The 13,193-nt window shown below is 48.1% G+C and overlaps 2 protein-coding genes across 3 annotated transcripts in view; one reads left to right on the top strand and one right to left on the bottom strand.

Moving 5' to 3' along the window:
* The window catches only part of PAQR6 (progestin and adipoQ receptor family member 6), a 54,996-nt gene extending 49,840 nt beyond the window's left edge, over positions 1–5,156 (top strand). Inside the window, exons 5-8 of the mRNA XM_069728815.1 lie at positions 1,747–1,873; positions 2,078–2,174; positions 3,161–3,305; positions 3,398–5,156. Coding sequence (XP_069584916.1) covers positions 1,747–1,873; positions 2,078–2,174; positions 3,161–3,305; positions 3,398–3,669 — 641 coding nt within the window. The 3' untranslated portion in view covers positions 3,670–5,156. The remainder of the gene's footprint in view (positions 1–1,746; positions 1,874–2,077; positions 2,175–3,160; positions 3,306–3,397) is intronic.
* A 41-nt stretch (positions 5,157–5,197) lies between these two features.
* On the bottom strand, positions 5,198–13,165 carry BGLAP (bone gamma-carboxyglutamate protein). 2 transcript variants are annotated; one of them, XM_069728819.1, is made up of 4 exons: positions 11,459–13,165; positions 11,039–11,080; positions 7,092–7,155; positions 5,198–5,576 (listed from the first exon to the last, which is right to left on the bottom strand). In XM_069728819.1, the coding sequence occupies exons 1-4, from the start codon at positions 11,715–11,717 to the stop codon at positions 5,444–5,446; spliced, it is 498 nt and encodes a 165-aa protein (XP_069584920.1). In that variant the 5' UTR covers positions 11,718–13,165; the 3' UTR covers positions 5,198–5,443. The 2 variants fall into 2 exon arrangements, with proteins under 2 accessions (XP_069584920.1, XP_069584919.1); XM_069728818.1 differs by having other exon boundaries at positions 7,092–7,158.
* Between the last annotated feature and the right edge of the window lie 28 nt (positions 13,166–13,193).

Genomic DNA, 13,193 nt, shown 5'->3' on the forward strand with positions numbered 1-13,193 from the left:
CGCACCCGTATGATGGGTAGGCTCGGAGCTATTCTGGGACCCTAGAGATGCCCCTCTCCACGGTTGCCCCCTATGTCTGCTAAGGTGATGTTTGTTAGACAGCCAACCTATAATCAACTGTCCTGCCTCTGTTTGAAGTAATGCTTGGAGTCAGTTACTTCCTCGGCGTTCTGGCCACCGGCTACGCCCCTCAGTAGGATGTTGCCGATCTCGGGGCACGACTCCTACTGGCTCTCCTTTGTTCTTTGATCTCGTTTCTAATTTCTCCACAATATACTTCACTTCGTGTCCCTTCTTCAGATGCCGCCGCAAGGTAGTGCAGGCGCGGCTCTGTAACGATCTGTCCTTGTCGCTAAGTCACTGCCAGGTTCCCACGCCTGACAGGGACCCCTCTGAATCTTCCCCGCAACACCCCCTGCCACGGGATGTTGCCTGGACAAAACCCAGTCAGCTTCTCTCTAACTTCCTATCCAACCCCCAGTTTTACCAAAGTGTGAGGAGTGGACTAGTAAATAGAACCTTTTGCTCCCCCTGGTGGCCGGAGTGTGAAATGTAGTGTGACTGTGATACCTGTTCAGGTGAACTCCTTTAGTGCCATCAGACGTACCATCACTCCCCTTAGTGGCAGAGCGACATTACTGCAACGACCAGGTCTCTGGGGCGCTGCATACTGAGCATGTGCTGTACCCCTGTATACTGAGCGTATGCTGTGCTGTATCTCTATATACTGAGCGTATGCTGCGCTGTACCTCTATATACTGAGCGTATGCTGCGTTGTATCTCTATATACTGAGCTTATGCTGTGCTGTACCTCTATATACTGAGCGTATGCTGTGCTGTACCTCTATATACTGAACGTATGCTGTGCTGTACCTCTATATACTGAGCGTATGTGTGCTATACCTCTATATACTGAGCGTATGCTGCACTGTTCCTCTATATACTGAGCGTATGCTGCGTTGTACCTCTATATACTGAGCGTATGTGTGCTGTACCTCTATATACTGATCGTATGCTGTGTTGTGCCTCTATATACTGATCGTATGCTGTGTTGTGCCTCTATATACTGAGCGTATGCTGTGCTGTGCCTCTATACACTGAGCGTATGCTGTGCTGTGCCTCTATACACTGAGCGTATGCTGTGCTGTGCCTCTATACACTGAGCGTATGCTGTGCTGTGCCTCTATACACTGAGCGTATGCTGTGCTGTGCCTCTATACACTGAGCGTATGCTGTGCTGTGCCTCTATACACTGAGCGTATGCTGTGCTGTGCCTCTATACACTGAGCGTATGCTGTGCTGTGCCTCTATACACTGAGCGTATGCTGTGCTGTGCCTCTATACACTGAGCGTATGCTGTGCTGTGCCTCTATACACTGAGCGTATGCTGTGCTGTGCCTCTATACACTGAGCGTATGCTGTGCTGTGCCTCTATACACTGAGCGTATGCTGTGCTGTGCCTCTATACACTGAGCGTATGCTGTGCTGTGCCTCTATACACTGAGCGTATGCTGTGCTGTGCCTCTATACACTGAGCGTATGCTGTGCTGTGCCTCTATACACTGAGCGTATGCTGTGCTGTACCTCTATACACTGAGCGTATGCTGTGCTGTACCTCTATATACTGAGCGTATGCTGTGCTGTACCTCTATATACTGAGGGCATGCTGAGCTGTACCTCTATATATCGAGGTCATGCACAGCACCTCAGTGGTCGTGTCTCACAATACTGCTTTGATTTCTACAGGTTGCGCTTTTACGTACGGAGCTTATGTGATGCCAGATCGTTGGATTAATTGCGCCCTGCACCAATACTACGTCCCCATTGCGGCATTTAACACCTTCATCTGCACCGGCCTTTCCTGCTACTCCCGGTACGGAGAGGAGTCGTCTGCCATTATACACATAGTGCAGCGTGATGGCGGCTTCTGTCATAATAGGTCACTGCCTTGATGATGTCACCCAATCGTTGGGGTCTTGTAAAGTACACGTCCCTTTAGTACCTTCCATTAATCATCCTGACAAGGTCACATTTTCCCTGGTAGCCTCACAGCTCATGTTTCTTCTATTTATTGCAGGTTTCTGGAGGTTCATCGCCCCTCTCTCAGTAAATTCCTACGCACGGCGGCCTTCGTTCACCCTTTCGTTTTTGACAACATCCCTTTATTTTATCGGGTAAGATATTCTGTGGACAGTACTGAGACATGCTACTAGGGGCAGTAATGGCCATCATCTGGGATCCTGGGACATCGGGGGCTCGCCTACTATCGTGAGACCTTGGGGACTCACCGAAGATCCTGTGAGATTTATGACTCATCTGAAACACTGGGGGCTCATCTAGGATCCCGAGACATTGGGGGCTCATCTAGGATCCTGAGACATTGGGGGCTCATCTAGGATCCCAAGACATTGGGGGCTCATCTAGGATCCCAAGACATGGGGGGCTCGTTTAGGATCCCAAGACATGGGGGGCTCATCTAAGATCCCAAGACATTGGGGGCTCATCTAGGATCCCAAGACATTGGGGGCTCATTTATGATCCCGAGACATTGGGGGCTCATCTGGGATCCTGAGACATTGGGGGTTAATCTGAGATCCCGAGACCTTGGGGGTTCATCTGGGATCCCAAGACACAGGGGACTCACCTAGGATCCTGAGACATTGGGGGCTCACTTAGGATATAGAGACATTGGGGACTCACGATATAGACATTGGGGACTCACGATATAGACATTGGGGGCTCATCTGGGATCCCGGGACGCTGGGGGCTCATCTACTATCCTGGGACATTGAAGGCTTATCTGGGATCGCGAGATGTTGGGGTTTCATCTGGGATCCCGAGACATTCGGCGCTCACCTAGGATCCTGACAGATTGGGGGCTGACCTAGGATATCGAGTCATTGGGGGCTTACCTAGGATCCCGAGACATTGGGAGCTCATTTAGGATATTGAGACATTGGGGGCTCATCTGGGATCCTGAGACTTTGGGAGCTCACTTAGGATATTGAGACATAGGGGGCTCATCTACTATCCTGAAACATTGAAGGCTTATCTGGGATTGTGAGACGTTGGCGGCTCATCTGGGACCTAGAAACTTTTGAGACCACAGTATAATGCATGTTCTCACCCCCCTATGGGTCCGTGTCCCTCTGTCCCGCAGCTCCTGTTCTGTTTCGGTGAAGATTGCAACTGGAATGATGCCGTCTCTCTCCACCTTTATCATCTCTTTTTCGCTTTCCTGACCGGATTCCTCTTCGCTTCTCATCTCCCAGAACGACTGGCGCCCGGGCGTTTTGACTATTTTGGTAAAATATGACTCTGGAGTGTACAAAAATGGTGTGTAGTAGTCAGATGAATGAGTGGAATAATTCGGTGTTGGCTTTTCTTCTTCTTGTAGGTCACAGCCACCAGCTTTTCCATGTCTGTGCCGTTTTGGGCACACACTTCCAGATGGAAGCCGTGCTCTCTGACCGTTCATCTCGCCAAGCCTGGCTCAGTTCTCATTCTGAAGTCGACTCGCTCGCCAGCACCTTGGGCGTTGTGGTCACTTCAGTCCTTGGAAATGTCATCCTCATCTGCTTCTTCACTGCCACCTTGCTGTGGTCTCCAAGAGCCAACTCCATTCTTCAACATCACACCACCTGCGAGGCTAAAGTGAAGGAACGTTGACCCTAATGCGCAACATCAGAACTTAGAAGAAGAGCTAGTGTTCATCTCAGTACTAATAGCCATGGTGGGTTTATAGTCCACGTCTGTTTCAGTGCCACGCGTTTTTTTTTTTTTTTTGGCTGATGGTTGAGGCTAGAAAAGAAAATTCACAGCAGCACAGAGGATATGAGTTCCTTAGAGAAGTCTCTGTGATCTGTATCTTGTGTAGGAATAACATGATATTGGGGGCTAGTCCCAGATAATTACGGCTCATCGAGTTATTTTCAGCATTGGAGGGTCATCGGAAAAAAAAATGGCTGGAGGAACAAGAGCAGGAACAAGGGATGTTGAATTGAATTATGGAGAAAGGCTGTGTGTAATAATGGTGGATCAGTCCCTGGTGGAGGGGCTGGACTAGCGTTTCGGATCAGTATATGGCTTTTTTTTTGCATGTGAGCTTTAGGGGCAACGTTTTTTTTAAGAAGGATTTATGGGATAGATATGTTGAATATGGAGAGGAACGGCCATTTTATAACCTTAAATGCCCTTTGGGGAGCATTGGTTATACAGTAAAGATAAGAAATCCTGCACCAGGCTGTGACCAGAAGAGCTGGCCATTACTTTCTCAGCTTAAAGATACAGAACACCTATTTGTTAGCACTGTAAGCGCCATCTTGTGGTGAGAGCCCTGTATTGCAGTTTATAAAGTAGCTTTTTGTAAAGTAGCTATGCCTTTCAAGCTTTGTAGACCCCCATACACATTAGTACCCTGTCGATCTCATTGGGCCCAGCTGACTATCTCAAGTTTAAGTTTCCCCAGACAGTCAATATCAAGACATAAAAAAAAACTAGGACATGTCAAATTTCAAAGCCTGAATCTTTTCTGCCAGATACTGCTCCCCAAATATAGGAAGACTTGCCATGTTGGGGTCTGGGACACCTCTAAGGTCCTATAATAGCAGCATTCCCCCATTTCAGGGGGTCCCCCAGTAGTGGTGACAGTTCTGTGCCTTCGGCTGGATGTTATAATCACTAACAGCAGGAAATATTATCATCTCATCTTTTTTTACTATACGGTCGTTTTTCTAAAAAAATGTATTTTTTATAATTTTTGTGTTGAACATTAACTTTTAACTCAGGGGTCGGGCTTCACATTCCACTTTTAGCCTCAGCTATTGCTTCCATATATGAGCCCCCCCCCCATCGCTATATGACATAAAGGGGCCATTTCTTACCGCAGATTATGTATTACAGTTGGGGTCCTTATGGCAGACCCTCAGCAGTGGTTGTTTACAGAGGCAAGAGGCATTGCCTTCCCCCAAAAAAATGAAGAATTTCATCCTGAGATTTGTGGAAACCTCCATGTTGCTCTGCACATAACTGGAAACTGCTAACCTTCTGCTACAAGGAAGGGCACAGTTAGGATGGTCAGTCACCCCCAGGTGCCTTGTAATAATATACTGTAACTATGGAAATAACGTCGGGCATTAAATGAGTTCTGAATCTCACGTGTCTGTGTGTATTTCTACAACTGCTATGAGCCGCCATAGAGATCTTCATAACATTTTTATTTCGTTTTAGAATATTTTTCATTTTACTGCATTCATATTGGTACAGGAAAGCGGTAATGGCATGACATAGGCAAGCTTGTGACCCCTCCAGCAAGGAAAAGGTTACCAGGGGAGGATAGGGGTGCACGCATACAGCAATGGAGAGACAGAGACCGGCCTGCAGAGTTTAATTCTGTGTCCATTCTAGACATCAGCGGGGAGTGCTCAGGGGTGTACGTGGTGCGTCACACCGGCCCGTAGAATCTCCTGTACGCCTCCGGGAATCCAATGTGGTCGGCAAGCTCATCACAGTCCGGATTCAGCTCGCACACCTCCCTCTGTGCCTCCAACGGAGATCTCACTGCCGCCCCATATATCCTACGGAAGGGGGGAGACAAGCTTAGCTATATGGTGGTTTCACTCCATAGGATTAGCTCCGTCACTTTCTGTCTGCTGACATTCCCACCATCATCATGGGTGACTTCAACATCCCCATTGACACCCACCAGTCAGCAGCCTCCAAACTCATGTCCCTTACTTCATCTTTTGGACTTATGCAGTGGTCTTCCTCAGCCACCCACACAGACTGACATACATTAGACTTGGTCTTCACCCGTTTCTGCTCCCCATCTAACTTCACCACCTCCCCTCTATCTGACCACCATCTACTCACTTTCTCATCCCTGTCCTCCTCACCTGTCACCCATGTCCAGCAACATGCGCACCCCCACAGAAACCTCGCACATCTAGACCCTCGCACACTCTCTGACTCTATTCAGCCACTGTCATCCATAGCTTCACTCCACGACACAGACACTTCCACTAGTTTCTACAATGTCACTCTTGCATCAGCCATAGACTCTGTTGCCCCTGTCATGCATAGCAGAGTGCGACAAATCAATAGACAACCCTGGCACAATAACACCACTAAAAAGCTCCAGCAAGTATCCAGAATTGCCGAACGGCGTTGGAAGAAAGCGCATTCACAAGATGATTTCACTGCACTCAAGCAACACTTTAATTCAAATCAGCTCTCACCTCTGTTAAACGGATGCGTCGTGTTTTGGAGCACCGTCGGCACAAAAAAAAAATGTTACATGTAACTTTTTTTGTGCATCGAGTTAGCCATTTCCGACCGCGCATGCGTGGCCGGAACTCTGCCCCCTCCTCCCCGGACATTACAATGGGGCAGTGGATGCGCTGTAAAACTGCATCCGCTGCCCCCGTTGTTCATTATTTTTGCAGTTTGCGTCAGTACATCGGGCCGACGCTAGTGTGAAAGTATCCTTATATCTCTCCTCGCTACACTCCTGCTTCCCCTCTTTGCAAATCCCTTCACTGGCTCCCAATTTCCCAGCGTATCCAGTTTAAATTACTAACACTGGCCTACAAAGCCATCCATATCCTTTCTCCTCCATATATTTCTGTGCTAATCTCTCAATATCTTCCCTCACGTAATCTCCGGTCCTCCCAAGACCTCCTTCTCTCCTCCACACTTATTCGCTCCTCACCCAATTGCCTCCAAGACTTCTCCTGAATATCCCCCATCCTCTGGAATCCTGTGCCCCAACACATCCGGTTATCCACCACATTTGGATCCTTCAAACGGAACCTGAAAACCCATCTCTTCAAAAAAGCTTACAACCTGTAATGACCACTTCAACACGATCGGAGATACTGCAACCCTCGACCTACTATCTCCTTCCCCATAATCCTGTAGAATGTAAGCCCGCAAGGGCAGGATCTTCTCCCCTCTGTATCAGTCTGTCATAGTTAGCTTTGTTTACTGTAAGTGATATTTGTATTTTGATGTGACCCAGTTTAATGTACAGCACCATGGAATTAATGGTGCTATATAAATAATAATAATAGGATTAGATACACTGCACTTACACATTGTGGACGTTGCGTCGATGTCGTCTGGCAAAATTAGCAGATTCAGGTCTAGAGATGAAAGCTGCTGGCGGGAACAAAGGAGATAAGGTGAGAAATCGCAATTCACCGAATATGGAAGCACGGCATTGCTCCCTCCTACAGGGTGTGTGGACCCTGCACAGCGTCTCCCCCTATTACAGTGTGTGCGGACCCTGCACGGCTTCACCCTCTCTTCCCTGATGGATAGATGCTGCACAGTACCACTCCTAATACTATATGTATGGACGTTGCACAGCGCCACCTCTCCTACCGTATGTATAGACATTACAAACTACCACTTCTCTCATTCTGTAAAGATGAACTCAACATATGAAAGAGGCAGTACTGTGTAGCATCTCTACATCCAGAATGAGAGAAGTGGCACTGTGCAGCGTCTATAGATAAGGTAGTGGAGCAGGGGCACTGTGCGGCGTCTATACATAAGGTAGGGAAGCAGGAGCAGTGTGCTGCGTCTATACGTAAGGTAGGGGAGCAGTGGCACTGTGCGGCATCTATACGTAAGATAGGGGAGCAGTGGCACTGTGCTGTGTCTATACGTAAGGTAGGGGAGCAGTGGCACTGTGCTGCATCTATACGTAAGGTAGGGGAGCAGTGGCACTGTGCGGCATCTATTCGTAAGGTAGGGGAGCAGGAGCACTGTGCTGCGTCTATACGTAAGGTAGGGGAGCAGTGGCACTGTGCGGCGTCTATACATAAGGTAGGGGAGCAGTGGCACTGTGCGGCATCTATACGTAAGGTAGGGGAGCAGTGGCACTGTGTGGCATCTATACGTAAGGTAGGGGAGCAGTGGCACTGCGACATCTATACGTAAGGTAGGGGAGCAGGAGCACTGTGCTGCGTCTATACGTAAGGTAGGGGAGCAGTGGCACTGTGCGGCATCTATACGTAAGGTAGGGGAGCAGTGGCACTGTGCGGCATCTATACATAAGGTAGGGGAGCAGAACTGTGCGGCGTCTATACATAAGGTAGGGGAGCAGTGGCACTGTGCGGCATCTATACATAAGGTAGGGAAGCAGGAGCAGTGTGCTGCGTCTATACGTAAGGTAGGGGAGCAGTGGGACTGCGGCATCTATACATAAGGTAGGGGAGCAGTGGCACTGTGCGGCATCTATACGTAAGGTAGGGGAGCAGTGGCACTGTGCGGCATCTATACGTAAGGTAGGGGAGCAGAACTGTGCGGCGTCTATACATAAGGTAGGGGAGCTGTGGCACTGTGCGGCATCTATACATAAGGTAGGGAAGCAGGAGCAGTGTGCTGCGTCTATACGTAAGGTAGGGGAGCAGTGGCACTGTGCGGCATCTATACATAAGGTAGGGGAGCAGTGGCACTGTGCGATGTCTATACGTACGGTAGGGGAGCAGTGGCACTGTGCGTCTATATGTAAGGTAGGGGAGCAGTGGCACTGTGCGTTTATACGTAAGGTAGGGAGGCAGGGGCACTGTGCGGCGTCTATATGTAAGGTAGGGGAGCAGTGGCACTGTGCGGCGTCTATACGTACGGTAGGGGAGCAGGGGCACTATGCGGCGTCTATACGTAAGGTAGGGGTGCAGGGGCACTGTGCGGCGTCTATACGTAAGGTAGGGGAGCAGGGGCACTGTGCGGCGTCTATACGTAAGGTAGGGGAGCCTTGGCACTGTGCGTCATCTATGCGTAAGGTAGGGGAGCAGTGGCACTGTGCGTCATCTATGCGTAAGGTAGGGGAGCAGGGGCACTATGCGGCGTCTATACGTAACGTAGGGGAGCAGGGGCACTGTGCAGTACTCGTACAGAATATACTGTATATGGTACTTTTCACACCTGATGTATGAACATACATCGACTGCACAATATTAAGTTTATCAACAGCAGAGAAGAAGAAAATAAGCGGCACTCACCCCAGGATAACTGTGAAGATTGTGGTCTTTATTGGAGAAAAATGCAAGTTACATCCATCAGGACATCAGGTACAGTGGGGCAAAAAAGTATTTAGTCAGTCAGCAATAGTGCAAGTTCCACCACTTAAAAAGATGAGAGGCGTCTGTAATTTACATCATAGGTAGACCTCAACTATGGGAGACAAACTGAGAAAAAAAAATCCAGAAAATCACATTGTCTGTTTTTTTAACATTTTATTTGCATATTATGGTGGAAAATAAGTATTTGGTCAGAAACAAAATTTCATCTCAATACTTTGTAATATATCCTTTGTTGGCAATGACAGAGGTCAAACGTTTTCTGTAAGTCTTCACAAGGTTGCCACACACTGTTGTTGGTATGTTGGCCCATTCCTCCATGCAGATCTCCTCTAGAGCAGTGATGTTTTTGGCTTTTCGCTTGGCAACGCGGACTTTCAACTCCCTCCAAAGGTTTTCTATAGGGTTGAGATCTGGAGACTGGCTAGGCCACTCCAAGACCTTGAAATGCTTCTTACGAAGCCACTCCTTCGTTGCCCTGGCGGTGTGCTTTGGATCATTGTCATGTTGAAAGACCCAGCCACGTTTCATCTTCAATGCCATTGCTGATGGAAGGAGGTTTGCACTCAAAATCTCACGATACATGGCCCCATTCATTCTTTCATGTACCCGGATCAGTCGTGCTGGCCCCTTTGCAGAGAAACAGCCCCAAAGCATGATGTTTACACCACCATGCTTTACAGTAGGTATGGTGTTTGATGGATGCAACTCAGTATTCTTTTTCCTCCAAACACGACAAGTTGTGTTTCTACCAAACAGTTCCATTTTGGTTTCATCAGACCATAGGACATTCTCCCAAAACGCCTCTGGATCATCCAAATGCTCTCTAGCAAACTTCAGACGGGCCCGGACATGTACTGGCTTAAGCAGTGGGACACGTCTGGCACTGCAGGATCTGAGTCCATGGTGGCGTAGTGTGTTACTTATGGTAGGCCTTGTTACATTGGTCCCAGCTCTCTGCAGTTCATTCACTAGGTCCCCCCGCGTGGTTCTGGGATTTTTGCTCACCGTTCTTGTGATCATTCTGACCCCACGGGGTGGGATTTTGCGTGGAGCCCCAGATCGAGGGAGATTATCAGTGGTCTTGTATGTCTTCCATTTTCTAATTATTGCTCCCACTGTTGATTTCTTCACTCCAAGCTGGTTGGCTATTGCAGATTCAGTCTTCCCAGCCTGGTGCAGGGCTACAATTTTGTTTCTGGTGTCCTTTGACAGCTCTTTGGTCTTCACCATAGTGGAGTTTGGAGTCAGACTGTTTGAGGGTGTGCACAGGTGTCTTTTTATACTGATAACAAGTTTAAACAGGTGACATTACTACAGGTAATGAGTGGAGGAAAGAGGAGACTCTTAAAGAAGAAGTTACAGGTCTGTGAGAGCCAGAAATCTTGATTGTTTGTTTCTGACCAAATACTTATTTTCCACCATAATATGCAAATAAAATGTTAAAAAAACAGACAATGTGATTTTCTGGATTTTTTTTTCTCAGTTTGTCTCCCATAGTTGAGGTCTACCTATGATGTAAATTACAGACGCCTCTCATCTGTTTAAGTGGTGGAACTTGCACTATTGCTGACTGACTAAATACTTTTTTGCCCCACTGTATATACGAGGGTGCGGTATAGGAGCTTCTTCTCTGCTGTTGATGGATTTCTTGTTGGATATTTATGCAGAGCACCGGTTCCCATACTGATTGTGGCGCCTGTATACACAGCTGTCTGCTAATAGTCCTGACTGCTTGGAGACGTTCTACTCTAGTGCCGTTCTACTCTCTGTATTTTCACAATATTAAGTTTCACCCCCTATGATTAGATTCAGGAAGGTGTGTGTGTAGACCTCCTCAGGATTGTCCGTGCGTGTATAGGTACAGACCCCACAAAGGAACGCTGAGTTCTTATCCTCGCCAGAGACTCATTCAGCCAGCACAGAACCATAGACCTGGGCGTGGTACTAACCTTGTGAGTGGGGGGAATCGGCCACGTTGCTGTGATCTGGACCTACAACCAGGGATACACTGAGGTTATATCTTCCGTTATCTGTGCAGGGACATCATACATACAGGCACTGCCAATCAATCAGCACAGGCACCGATTGGTAACGTCTACTCTGTAGTGACAGGACAGCCAATGGAAACGCGCCGTATACAGCAGACATCACCAATCGCACCTGTAAGGTACAGAGACGCTCAGGCCCCTATGTGTGATGCATCGGTCATGTCTGCCCCTTATCTACAGGTTGTGACTATGGAGGTATATGCTCATACACACCCAACTCCGAAATAGATAATCCCTTTAAGTAAATAATGTGCAGTCACCCCGAGGAAGATGTAATTCATAATATCCCCAGATGTCTCCATATAATGGTGACTTACGTACCACGATGCCCCAGGACCAGGGCGACCACCCCGAGGAGAACAGCCAAGATAAGGAGTCTCATGGCGGTGCGACTTCTCTGTACACTGATCGCCCGGAGCCACCGTACCATGTACTTATACCCCCCATCCCTGGTGGAGGGGCCCGGCTCAGCGCCAGGGGGTTTACAGCATTGGGCAACTTTACAGCATCCAAATATAAAATCTGCAAGCTTCTTGGCCAACATCAGCCCTGCGGAGTTAACCCCTACTCTACTGGACATAAATGATCACCAGGCTTCATGGTTGTTGTGGATAAGCCCAATTTTTACCTTTAAGAGACACCATTGCTTAAAACCAGAGTTGAATCTACAGGTGCCAGACTAGAAAATGTTCCAAACTATCGGACTGAAAATGTTAAATTATTACAGGTTCTGATCAGAGTAAGAGAAGAGATCCCTGCACTGAGGGAATAAGACTCCTAAGCTATGGCGGCCATTGTCAAGTCTTTTCCAGATGATGAAGGGTTAAGAAAGGAGACTAATGCATTATAACCTTATAATAACACGGTCAGAAACCGCATCAGCAACATAGAATTATCCGCTGCTCATCTCCCCTGTTATTAACACGAGCGAGGAAACGTTTCCCCCACACCGCAACCGGAGAACTCAACCAGCTGGGGACTCCAGAGCCACGTCCTGTACTGCTGTGTGCCCGGAGGATCACATGAGCACGAGGGGGTCATCCTGCACCCCGAGGGTCCTCGTCAGCATTCTGGTGCAGATCTCTACATCACATCTAGCGATAACAACTGCTGTATTCTGAGAATTGCAGGAATATTTTCCGCAATAATGTGGAGGTGTGGGGATATTTACCGCAGTAGTTGGGGGTGCAGAAATATTTTCTGCTTGGTTCGGGGAGGGGGGTCTGCAGGGATATTTGCAGCAGTGGTTTTGGGGGGTTGAAGTGCTAGGATTTATTCTGCAGTGGTTTGGGGGTGCAGGGATAATTTCTGCAGTGGTTTGGGAGGGGTGCAGAGATATACAGTGGGGGAAATAAGTATTTGACCCCTTGCTGATTTTGTAAGTTTGCCCACTGACAAAGACATGAGCAGTCTGTAATTTTAAGGGTAGGTTAATTCTATCATTGAGAGATAGAATATCAAAAATAAAGTCCAGAAAATCACATTATAAATTATATAAGTTTGCATTTTGCGCGATATTTTCTGTCGTGCTATGGGGATGCCGATGCTGTTTTCTGCAGTTTAGGGGTGCAGGGATACTTTCCGCAATGAGGTGGTGGTGGGGTGGAGGGGCAGGGATATATTCAGCAATGGTTTGGTGGGTGAAGTGTGGTTTTGGGGTGAGGAGCTGGGATATTTTTAGGAGTGGTTTGGGGGTGCAGGAATATTTTTTGCCGTGCTATGGGGGGGTGAAGGTATATTTTTTGCAGTGGCTTGGGGTGCAGGGATATTTTCCGCTGCTGGGACTGATAGCAGTAAAGTCTCGTCCACATGTCATTGCTGAGGGGAAGGAGTTCATAGGAGACAGCAGCCACAGACCTTGGTCCGAGAGTGAAACCACAACTTGTTTAGTTACAGACGGAAAGGACCGCAGTGATTTCTAACCACAGTAAACAACCATGACCCCCATCATTCACAACTATAACTCCCAATGTACTCTCAGTAGAATGTCCTCACAGTGGTGGCACAGAAGCCCCCTGAGTGTGCACCACTGAGACCCCAATCCCCCCTCCATCAC

The sequence above is a fragment of the Ranitomeya imitator genome, chromosome 1, assembly GCF_032444005.1.
Source record: "Ranitomeya imitator isolate aRanImi1 chromosome 1, aRanImi1.pri, whole genome shotgun sequence".
Lineage (NCBI taxonomy): Eukaryota > Metazoa > Chordata > Amphibia > Anura > Dendrobatidae > Ranitomeya > Ranitomeya imitator.

Bases quoted from the DNA above. Each gene is read 5' to 3' on its own strand.
- BGLAP (XM_069728818.1), bottom strand. From the start codon at position 11,717: ATGTCCAGTAGAGTAGGGGTTAACTCCGCAGGGCTGATGTTGGCCAAG. The intron at 7,159-11,038 runs GTTAGTACCACG...TGTTCCCGCCAG, and splicing joins CGATTCCCCCCACTCACAAG to CAGCTTTCATCTCTAGACCT. The intron at 5,577-7,091 runs GTAAGTGCAGTG...CCCCTTCCGTAG, and splicing joins CGACGCAACGTCCACAATGT to GATATATGGGGCGGCAGTGA.